Source organism: Panulirus ornatus, chromosome 45, assembly GCF_036320965.1.
Source record: "Panulirus ornatus isolate Po-2019 chromosome 45, ASM3632096v1, whole genome shotgun sequence".
Lineage (NCBI taxonomy): Eukaryota > Metazoa > Arthropoda > Malacostraca > Decapoda > Palinuridae > Panulirus > Panulirus ornatus.
The window spans coordinates 5,115,351-5,127,850 of NC_092268.1; the positions used below are offsets into that span (position 1 = coordinate 5,115,351).

The 12,500-nt window shown below is 43.6% G+C and overlaps 1 protein-coding gene across 5 annotated transcripts in view; it reads left to right on the forward strand.

Annotated features, from left to right (window-relative positions):
* The window catches only part of NfI (Nuclear factor I), a 264,071-nt gene that overhangs the window by 85,592 nt on the left and 165,979 nt on the right, over positions 1 to 12,500 (forward strand). For all 5 annotated transcript variants that reach the window (XM_071688069.1, XM_071688065.1, XM_071688058.1 and 2 more), the window contains exon 2: positions 2,855 to 2,943. In XM_071688069.1, coding sequence (XP_071544170.1) covers positions 2,869 to 2,943 — 75 coding nt within the window. In that variant the 5' untranslated portion in view covers positions 2,855 to 2,868. The remainder of the gene's footprint in view (positions 1 to 2,854; positions 2,944 to 12,500) is intronic.

Genomic DNA, 12,500 nt, shown 5'->3' on the forward strand with positions numbered 1-12,500 from the left:
TCCCCCCCCCTCTTCAACCACCCACACCAACCCCCCCTCCCACCACCCCCACACCCACCAATCACCCGGACACGACGGTCGAGGGTCGTTATTTTCACGACCACCGACGACTCCCACCCCATTCACCCCCCATCATCCCCCACTACACCCTCATTCCTCCCTCCCCCCCCCCCTCCTCAACCCCCCCTCCCCTACCCCTCCCTCCCCCTCCCCCTCCTCTCCCCCCCCTACGCAACAAACGACAATGAACTACGTCATGATGAACACTCCACGACGCGACGCCCAAGTGAATTAAACTCTCTCTCTCTCTCTCTCTCTCTCTCTCTCTCTCTCTCTCTCTCTCTCTCTCTCTCTCTCTCTCTCTCTCCTCTCTCTCTCTCTCACCGACGCTCACAACCTCCCCTCCCTCTCCCCCCCCCCGACAATGTTGTTCACCCCCCCCCCACACACACACGTAGTCAGCCGAAATAATAATAATAATAATAATAATAATAATAATAATAATAATAATAATGTAATGATATAGGTATAGAAGCTGAAGATTATTATTATATCTATTATTATCATTATTATTTATCTATTATTATTATTATTATTATTATTATTATTATTATTATTATTATTATTATTAGGAATATACTAAGAGACACAATGAGATTGTGTGATAATGATAATAATGATAATAGTAATGATAATTATGACAAATATAATGCTAATTATAATAATGATAATAATTATGATAATGATAACTATTATACTAATGATTATGGTAATAATAATAACTGATTATGATGATAACTAATACTAATAATTATATTAATAGTAATAACTGATTATAATAATAACTATAGTACTAATAATTATATTAATAGTAATAACTGATTATAATAATAACTATAGTACTAATAATTATATTAATAGTAATAACTGATTATAATAATAACTGTAGTACTAATAATTATATTAATAGTAATAACTGATTATAATAATAACTGTAGTACTAATAATTATATTAATAGTAATAACTGATTATAATAATAACTGTAGTACTAATAATTATATTAATAGTAATAACTGATTATAATAATAACTGTAGTACTAATAATTATATTAATAGTAATAACTGATTATAATAACAACTATAGTACTAATAATTATATTAATAGTAATAACTGATTATAATAATAACTGTAGTACTAATAATTATATTAATAGTAATAACTGATTATAATAATAACTGTAGTACTAATAATTATATTAATAGTAATAACTGATTATGATAATAACTATAGTACTAATAATTATATTAATAGTAATAACTGATTATAATAATAACTATAGTACTAATAATTAAATTACTAGTAATAACTGATTATAATAATAACTGTAGTACTAATAATTATATTAATAGTAATAACTGATTATAATAATAACTATAGTACTAATAATTATATTAATAATAATAACTGATTATAATAATAACTGTAGTACTAATAATTATATTAATAGTAATAACTGATTATAATAATAACTATAGTACTAATAATTATATTAATAGTAATAACTGATTATAATAATAACTGTAGTACTAATAATTATATTAATAGTAATAACTGATTATAATAATAACTATAGTACTAATAATTGTAATAACAGTAATAACAATAATTATGATAATGATAACTATAACATAAATAATGATCATAATTATGATAAAGGTAACAATACCTCCGTATTTACCAGATATCTTGACTTATTTTAATTAGATTTCCCAAGTTCTTTACCTTGACCGAATTTCCCCTCTTATTTTCCCTTATTTACCCAGACTTATTTCCCTCTTATTTTCCCTTATTTAGCCAGACTTATTTTCCCTTATTTAGCCAGACTTATTTCCCTCTTATTTTCCCTTATTTAGCCAGACTTATTTCCCTCTTATTTTCCCTTATTTAGCCAGACTTATTTCCCTCTTATTTTCCCTTATTTAGCCAGACTTATTTCACACTTATTTTCCCTTATTTAGCCAGACTTATTTCCCTCTTATTTTCCCTTATTTAGCCAGACTTATTTCCCTCTTATTTTCCCTTATTTAGCCAGACTTATTTCCCTCTTATTTTCCCTTATTTAGCCAGACTTATTTCCCTCTTATTTTCCCTTATTTAGCCAGACTTATTTCCCTCTTATTTCCCTTATTCATCCAGACTTATTTCCCTCAGCCATCCTGACACATTTTCCCCTCATTTCCCCTCGTCTATTCCGTCTTATTATCCCGTATTTCACGTGTTTATTCCACGTATTTCCTCGCCCGTATTTTCCGACTTTAATCCGGGAGTATTTCTGTTGTTAGCACCTGGCAATGTTACCCCGTATTGCCCGTGTATTACCCCGTATTGCCCATGTATTTCCCGTGTACTCTCCCCTATATTTCGTGTATTCTCCCCCATATTTCCCGATTATTTTCCCCCATATTTCCCTTGTATTCTCCCCCATATTTCCCGTGTATTCTCACCCATATTTCTAGTGTATTTTCCCCATATTTCGCGTGTATTTCCCCATATTTCCAGTGTATTCCCCATATTTCCCGTGTATTCTCCCCATATTTCCCGTGTATTTCACCCATATTTCCCTTGTATTCTCCCCATATTTCCCGTGTATTCTCCCCCATATTTCCCGTGTATTCTCCCCATATTTCCCGTGTATTCTCCCCATATTTCCCGTGTATTCTCCCCCATATATCCCGTATATCCCTCCCCCATATATCCCGTGTATCCCCCCCACATATACCCCGTGTTCCCCTCCCCCCCCCCACATATACCCCGTGTACTGACGGTGTGCCGTGTTCCCCCTCCCCCCGCAGGTGGGTTGCCCGCTATGAGAGGGCGCGGCTCGCCCGCCGCGCTGTCGGTGGACGAGACTCTGAGTGGCGGACTGTCCTCGATGAATATGGTGAGTAAGGTGGGTGATGATGAGTAAGGTGGGTGATGGTGAGTAAGGTGGGTGATGGTGAGTAAGGTGGGTGATGGTGAGTAAGGTGGGTGATGGTGAGTAAGGTGGGTGATGATGAGTAAGGTGGGTGATGGTGAGTAAGGTGGGTGATGGTGAGTAAGGTGGGTGATGATGAGTAAGGTGGGTGATGATGAGTAAGGTGGGTGATGGTGAGTAAGGTGGGTGATGGTGAGTAAGGTGGGTGATGATGAATATGGTGAGTAAGGTGGGTGATGATGAGTAAGGTGGGTGATGAGTAAGGTGGGTGATGATGAGTAAGGTGGGTGATGGTGAGTAAGGTGGGTGATGATGAATATGGTGAGTAAGGTGGGTGATGATGAGTAAGGTGGGTGATGATGAGTAAGGTGGGTGATGGTGAGTAAGGTGGGTGATGATGAGTAAGGTGGGTGATGGTGAGTAAGGTGGGTGATGGTGAGTAAGGTGGGTGATGATGAGTAAGGTGGGTGATGGTGAGTAAGGTGGGTGATGGTGAGTAAGGTGGGTGATGATGAATATGGTGAGTAAGGTGGGTGATGATGAGTAAGGTGGGTGATGAGTAAGGTGGGTGATGATGAGTAAGGTGGGTGATGATGAATATGGTGAGTAAGGTGGGTGATGATGAGTAAGGTGGGTGATGGTGAGTAAGGTGGGTGATGGTGAGTAAGGTGGGTGATGATGAATATGGTGAGTAAGGTGGGTGATGATGAATATGGTGAGTAAGGTGGGTGATGATGAATATGATGAGTAAGGTGGGTGATGATGAATATGGTGAGTAAGGTGGGTGATGATGAGTAAGGTGGGTGATGGTGAGTAAGGTGGGTGATGGTTAGTATGGTGGGTGATGGTGAGTAAGGTGGGTGATGATGAATATGGTAAGGTGGGTGATGATGAATATGATGAGTAAGGTGGGTGATGATGAATATGGTGAGTAAGGTGGGTGATGATGAATATGGTGAGTAAGGTGGGTGATTATGAATATGGTGAGTAAGGTGGGTGATGATGAATATGATGAGTAAGGTGGGTGATGATGAATATGGTGAGTAAGGTGGGTGATGATGAATATGGTGAGTAAGGTGGGTGATGATGAGTAAGGTGGGTGATGATGAATATGGTGAGTAAGGTGGGTGATGATGAGTAAGGTGGGTGATGATGAGTAAGGTAGGTGATGGTGAGTAAGGTGGGTGATGATGAATATGGTGAGTAAGGTGGGTGAGGAATATGGTGAGTATGGCTACATGAATATGGTGGTGGGATAATGTTATAATGATGAGTAAAGTGATATAATGAGTAATATGTTGAGTATAATGTGACAGAGTATGATGAGTATAGTGACGAATATGAGAGAGAGAGAGAGAGAGAGAGAGAGAGAGAGAGAGAGAGAGAGAGAGAGAGAGAGAGAGAGAGAGAGAGAGAGTGTTTGTGTGTTTACTGTATTTCAATAATAAAGTCTTGTGTTATTAAATGTGATTTGAATGTTGTAATTTATAGATTTCAGTGTATTATATATATATATATATATATATATATATATATATATATATATATATATATATATATATATATATATATATATATATATATATATATATATATATATATATTCTCTTAACAACTATGTTGTATGTTATGTGAATCTTTGACCCAATATACACGATTGGTGATTGGTGTGTACGTACGATTGGGAGATGGTTTGTGTGTTGTGGGGGGAGACAGAGGTATACAATTGTATTGCCTCCAGTCACCCTATCCTTGCATATGTATGTATACTGTCTCTATGTATGTATGTATACTGTCTTTATGTATGTATGTATACTGTTTTTATATATAAGTATATACTGTCTTTATATATTATGTATACAGTCTTTATATATGTATATATACAGTCTTTATATATGTATGTATACTGTCTTTATATATAGATATATACTGTTTATATATGTATGTATACAGTCTTTATATATGTATGTATACAGTCTTTATATATGTATATATACTGTTTTATATATGCATATATATAGTTTATATATATGTATGTATACTGTCTTTATAAATATGTATATATACTGTCTTTATATATGTATGTATACCCGAGGATAAGGTAGGTATGTATATGAAGTTTATTTACATGTATAGTCTAATTATTAAAGTACATATGTCTTTGAGTTTTCGTGTCTGGTCATTATTATTCATGAGTTTGTTTATATATTTAAATGCTCTTTACCCCCCCCCCCCCCCCTCCATGTTTACGGTAGATACATACGAGTAGATATATATAAACATCTACTTTACTAAACTTGGAAGACATTCGTAATGTATTTTTTCGTGTGTGTTTCGTGTTCCCTCACGAAAGACTGGTCCAGTCGTACATTCGTGTACGAACTGACCCTCATTCGATAAAGTGTAAATAATTGAATTAAAGATAATTAGTCCCATTTGGGATATATTGTGAAAATTGGGATCAAATTAAATTGGTAGTTATGTATATTGTTGTTACGTTCAGGAGGGGGATAGACATGTTGTGAAAGTGTGTGTGTAGATGTTGTAGGTAAACTTTGGATCATATTGTATAATTAGGGTGGTTTAAATGACTGGTTTTAATTACTTATTGTATCATTAAGTTAATAACTTCCCTCAGAGTTGTATACAACTGAACACAGGTTATTATTTATGTGTTATGATTTATCACTTGAGATAAGGGAATGGAATTCAAGGTTATTATCAGTGTTGGGCCTTAATGACCCAAAAATAATTAAGTGATTTCAATTAATTATTGGATTTTGTGATTATGTGGAGGAATTATTGGATATTTGGTTATTTATATTTTTTTTATTGAATATACAACTAACAGTGAGTGGGTTGTATTGGTAATTAGCAGAGTTAACACAACATGTTGTGATGTTTACATCAGTTTGTGGGTATTTGTGTGTGTGTTGTGGTTGTGATGTTTACATCAGTTTGTGGGTATTTGTGTGTGTGTTGTGGTTGTGTTGTTTACATCAGTTTGTGGGTATTTGTGTGTGTGTGTGTGTGTTGTGGTTGTGTTGTTTACATCAGTTTGTGGGTATTTGTGTTTGTGTTGTGGTTGTGATGTTTACATCAGTTTGTGGGTATTTGTGTGTGTGTGTGTGTTGTGGTTGTGTTGTTTACATCAGTTTGTGGGTATTTGTGTGTGTGTTGTGGTTGTGTTGTTTACATCAGTTTGTGGGTATTTGTGTGTGTGTTGTGGTTGTGATGTTTACATCAGTTTGTGGGTATTTGTGTGTGTGTTGTGGTTGTGTTGTTTACATCAGTTTGTGGGTATTTGTGTGTGTTGTGGTTGTGATGTTTACATCAGTTTGTGGGTATTTATGTGTGTGTTGTGGTTGTGTTGTTTACATCAGTTTGTGGGTATTTGTGTGTGTTGTGGTTGTGATGTTTACATCAGTTTGTGGGTATTTATGTGTGTGTTGTGGTTGTGTTGTTTACATCAGTTTGTGGGTATTTATGTGTGTGTTGTGGTTGTGATGTTTACATCAGTTTGTGGGTATTTATGTGTGTGTTGTGGTTGTGTTGTTTACATCAGTTTGTGGGTATTTGTGTGTGTGTTGTGGTTGTGTTGTTTACATCAGTTTGTGGGTATTTATGTGTGTGTTGTGGTTGTGATGTTTACATCAGTTTGTGGGTATTTATGTGTGTGTTGTGGTTGTGATGTTTACATCAGTTTGTGGGTATTTGTGTGTGTGTTGTGGTTGTGTAGTTTACATCAGTTTGTGGGTACTTGTGTGTGTGTTGTGGTTGTGTTGTTTACATCAGTTTGTGGGTATTTATGTGTGTGTTGTGGTTGTGATGTTTACATCAGTTTGTGGGTATTTGTGTGTGTGTTGTGGTTGTGTAGTTTACATCAGTTTGTGGGTATTGGTGTGTGTGTTGTGGTTGTGTAGTTTACATCAGTTTGTGGGTATTTGTGTGTGTGTTGTGGTTGTGTAGTTTACATCAGTTTGTGGGTATTTGTGTGTGTGTTGTGGTTGTGTAGTTTACATCAGTTTGTGGGTATTTGTGTGTGTGTTGTGGTTGTGTTGTGGTTGTGACGCTGTGTGGTAGGTTGTGGTGGCACGGTCTGGTTGGTGGATGGAACGACTTCTTACAACGACGAGGTGTTGTGGGTTGTTAACGACGTGGGTCAATAGCACAATCCCTCTCTCTCTCTCTCTCTCTCTCTCTCTCTCTCTCTCTCTCTCTCTCTCTCTCTCTCTCTCTCTCTCTCCGTTAGTAACATGTTTCTCTTCTCCCCCCCCACCACCCCACAATTACACCACCCCCCCACCACCCCACAATTACACCACCCCCCCACCACCCACCTTAAACTTAACCCCCCCTCTTCCCCTCCCCCATCCCCTACTGTGCTCCCTCTACAGAGAGAGAGAGAGAGAGAGAGAGAGACACTACCCCTTTCTTGTGACCCCCCCTCTCTCTCAACCCTATACATTACTACCTCCCCCCCCCCTCTCTCTCTCTCTCTCTCTCTCTCTCTCTCTCTCTCTCTCTCTCTCTCTCTCTCTCTCCCTCCCTCCCCCCCAGCTACTACCCCCAACCCCCCCTCTCCCATCTCTCCCACATCATTACTAATTTTAACTACCTAACCTAACCTACCTTAAGAGGGGGTGCTGGGGGGGTCGGTCGTCACCCCCCCAAACCCCCCCCCCCCCACCGAATGGTGGGGCCCTACTCTCACCCCCCCTCCCCCCACCCCCCCTCCCACAAGGGCCATGGTGTGTGCTAAATTTTATAGCACGTGGCATGAGGGGCCAACACGTGTATATATGTATATATATATATATATATATATATATATATATATATATATATATAAACCATGGAAAGCTGTGTAGGTATGTGTATGTACGTGTGTGGACGTGTATGTATATACATGTGTGTGGGGGTGGGTTAGGCCATTTCTTTCGTCTGTTTCCTTGCGCTACCTCGCTAACGCGGGAGACAGCGACAAAGCAATATATATATATATATATATATATATATATATATATATATATATATATATATATATATATATACACCACCAGTGTCTGCCACTTGCCACCACTTACTGCTGGTTGTACACACACACACACACACACACACCAGTCTGCTAGGTACCCTGGAAGGGTAGGATGAGCACCTGCGTTGGCTGTGGGCCGTTTCGCCCGTGCCGGCTACTGATCCACACTGACCCTCGTGTCTCAGGCCTCCCGTTTTCTCTCTTGTCATCTTTTGGGTCTCTCCTTCACCTCCCAGAAAGCCGGCCAAGTCCACCAGGCGGGACCAGGGTGTGTGTGTGTGTGTGTGTGTGTGTGCCTATCTCACACACACACACACACGCACACACACACACACACTTCCTCCATCTTACCCCAAATGTGCTGGTCGCGCCGGACAGTTGCCAAGCCGTCGACATTCCTTACCCATTAATCTCCCTTATTTACACTTACGATTCGATATTTACCTCGTCGTATTCATCCATTTATCGTAACTGAAGGTGTTTATCTATCGCGATTTTTAATAACCTTGTGATAACAGTGGATAAAAAATGATAAATAATGTGTGTGTGTTGGCAGCGTCGGGGGGGAGGTGGCGAGCGTGTATTTATAGTGTGTGGGGCGACGTCGTGACGTCACCAGCACGTGCTGCGCGCGCAGGCCCCCCGCGGAGGGTTGTCGGGTCTCGCCAGACGCGCCGCCGACTCCTCCTCCACCCTTGTTTTGGCGGAATTGGAAGAGTTTGGAGGGGTATATCATCCTCTCTCGTAGTTTGGCCAGTGGTTCTGATGGTGATTAGGTAGTTAGAAGGTTTATATAGCCCGTGACGTCATGATTATGACGTATGTGTGTGTTTTTTTTGGTCATGAAATTGGATATTTTGAACGTTCGAAGGTTAAGTGTGTCAGCCAGCGAGGGAATCTCCATTTATCACGTAAATTGGTTATTTAAAGACTCCGCGTGTGTGCGTAGGTAATTTATCGTTATTTTCGTATTGGTTGTAGACGTGGTGTGGGCGCGCGTGCGTGCGCGGGGGCGCTCTTCCGTCCATTGCTCTGTCTATACGAAAGCGCGTGACGTAGCCATGGTTGGCCGCGTCCGAATCCCTGCCTGAGGGTCGGACATGGTCGGGTAGCCGCGTCACAAGCCACGTGTTCGCACATCCGCCTCTCGGCTTCGTCATGCGTTTGTAACTTGCCCGTACCGTCGTGTATCGTGCCGTAAATGCGTGTTTATGACCTTTGTGTAACCTAACGCTTGTACCGTAGTGTACCGTTATGTAATTGTAACTTGTTCGTACCGCTGTCTTTGTACCGTAGTGTACCGTTATGTAATTGTAACTTGTTCGTACCGCTGTCTTTGTACCGTAGTGTACCGTTATGTAATTGTAACTTGTTCGTACCGCTGTCTTTGTACCGTAGTGTACCGTTATGTAATTGTGACTCGCTCGTACCGTTGTGTGTGTGTGTGTGTGTGTGTGTGTGTGTGTACCGTAGTGTACCGTTACGTGTGAGAACTATGTTGGTGGGTTGTGCTCTTTTCACTAAGCTCAGGGGTACCTGGTGACTTTACCTTTTGAACACGAGGTCACGACCCTTGAGTAAGGCGGTACGACCCTTAAGTAAGGCGGTACGACCCTTGAATACGGACGACCCTTGAGTAAGGCGGTACGACCCTTGAACACACTAATGAACACAACACGACGGTACGACCCTTCAGTACGACGGTACGACCCTTGAACACTGTTGACCACCGAACGCGACAATACGACCCTTGAACACTATTGACCACTGAACACGACGGTACGACCCTTTAGTACGACCCTTGAACGCTACTGGCCACCGAGCACGACGGTACGACCCTTGAACTCGACTGAGCACGACGGGACGACCCCCCTTGAAACCCGATGGTACGACCCTGAAACACGATAACACGACCTTTAAGTTCAGCGGAAGGACAACCCATGTCATGCGTGGCGTACAAGGCGACTAAAAAGGGGAGGGTGTAAGGGGACGCAGGAAGTCCTTCCCTCCTTTATTATCACTCAGAAACCAGGGAAGGTAACGAGGAACCAAACTGAGATGGCGCTACCTTGATAAGGCGAGAAAGGATGGCCTGTATGTGGAAAGAAAATGGAGGGTAAGGTGCTTCTACGAGTTTGTGTGGCTAGAACATGCAGGAGGGTGCGAGACGTGGAAGGGATAGAGCGAATTGGAGCGGTGGGGCATACGGGGGCCGACGTGGTGTCCGTGAACCACGGAGAGGGTCTGTGGAGCTTGGCTGTGGATACATGACACTTAGAGAGCAGGTTTGGGCTAATGAGGCCATCTGGACGTCTGTGCTTGGCGCTACCTTACCATGCGGGAAACGGTGAACACTAGATCTCAGCAGAACAATCTCCCATGTTCTCTCTAAATGAGCAAGACAGTAGTCTTCCCGGTTTCTGTGTTTGGCCAAAACTGGACGACTCTTTCCCCCGTTTTCTGTGGAGCGTCGTTAAGCACAGCTCTCGTCCCCCATTTTCTGTCTTAAGCAAGCAAGTTCTTTCCCCTCATTTCTGTTTGACGCTCACTGGGGGGGTGGGGGACTTCTACTATTCTCCCCCCCCTCTCCCTCCCCCCTGCCTGCTTCCCCATCACCCCGTTTTCTCTACCCATTTCTGCCGTTAGGGGGGAAGGGAAGGGGGAAAGGGGATGATAATAACGGGATGTGTTTCTGGTCGGGCGACGCTAGTCCATTTTGACGGTCCCTGTGTACACACACACACACACACACACACACAGGCGACGCGCGCACGCGCGCGCCTCCCCCCACCCCGCGTGGCGCCGGAGTGTTCTCTTCCCCTCCCCTCCCCATACCTCCGAATATCCCATTACGCGGGAAAATCTGAATCCGTAGGGGGAGGGGAGATATTATTATTTCCCCCTTCCCCCTTTCCCCCTTCCCCCTTTTCCCCCCAGACCGAGCGAGCCACCGTTATATCCCCCCCCTCCCTCCTCCCCCTTCCTCCTCCTTGATTAATGCCCAATAAAAAACGCTTAATCGGGCGCAAATTCAATCCCTTCTCCATTTTTATGCCTAATTGGGATATGTGGGGGGAGGCTGGGTTGAAGGGGGGGGAGGCTGGGTTGAAGGGGGGGGAGGCATTCTACAGGATTTCGTCACATACGTCATTGTTGACAGTTTCTCTGTGGGTGGTTCTGTTATGTGTCTGTGTGTGTGTGTCTCGCCAGGGTGGGGGGGGGGGGATTGAGGTGGGGGAAGGGAGAAGGGAGGCTTGAGGTGGGGGAAGGAGGGAGGCTTGAAGTGGGGGAAAGGAGGCTTGAGGTGGGGCGGGAGGCTTAAGGTGGGGGAAAGGAGGGAGAAGAGGCTTGAGGTGGGGCGGGAGGCTTGATGTGGGGGAAAGGAGGGAGAGGGGAGGCTTGAGGTGGGGGAAAGGAAGGAGGGAGGGGTAGGCTTGAGGTGGGGGAAAGGAAGGAGGGAGGGGGAGGCTTGAGGTGGGGGAAAGGAAGGAGGGAGAGAGGGGAGGCTTGAGGTGGGGGAAAGGAAGGAGGGAGGGGGAGGCTTGAGGTGGGGGAAAGGAAGGTGGGGAGGCTTGAGGTGGGGGAAAGGAAGGAGGGAGGGGGAGGCTTTAGGTGGGGGAAAGGAAAGAGGGAGAGGGGAGGCTTGAGGTGGGGGAAAGGAAGGAGGGAGGGGGAGGCTTGAGGTGGGGGAAAGGAAGGAGGGAGAGGGGAGGCTTGAGGTGGGGGAAAGGAAGGAGGGAGAGAGGGGAGGCTTGAGGTGGGGGAAAGGAAGGAGGGAGGCGAGGCTTGAGGTGGGGGAAAGGAAAGAGGGAGGGGGAGGCTTGAGGTGGGGGAAAGGAAGGAGAGGGAAGGCTTGAGGTGGGGAAAGGAAGGAGGGAGGCGAGGCTTGAGGTGGGGGAAAGGAAGGAGGGAGAGGGGAGGCTTGAGGTGGGGGAAAGGAAGGAGGGAGGCGAGGCTTGAGGTGGGGGAAAGGAAAGAGGGAGGGGGAGGCTTGAGGTGGGGGAAAGGAAGGAGGAAGGGGTAGCTTGAGGTGGGGGAAAGGAAGGAGGGAGAGAGGGGAGGCTTGAGGTGGGGGAAAGGAGGGAGAGGAGAGGCTTGAGGTGGGGGAAAAGTAGAAGGGAGTGGGGGTGAGTGGATGACTGGCTAGAGATGGCGTGTGTGTGGATGGATGATGGAGACATGTGTGGTCGTCTCAACCATCAATTGGATTATTTGTGAATTTGTGAAGGTATCGAATGACTGAACAACCCCCCCCCCCCCCACACAACCATTCCCTCCACACCCTTCCAGTGCTCAGCGGCTTGTCCGTTTTCTATGGCGTCTCCGTCGTGCGTCGCAACCCCTTTCGAGAGCTGGTGCGTCGTACGACCGTCCGTTCAAGCGATATTGAATTACGTTTTACTTATATTTATACTACGGGTATATATATACCTTCCCACAACCACCCCGGCCCACGTTTTCTAACGACCGGTCGTACATGGCG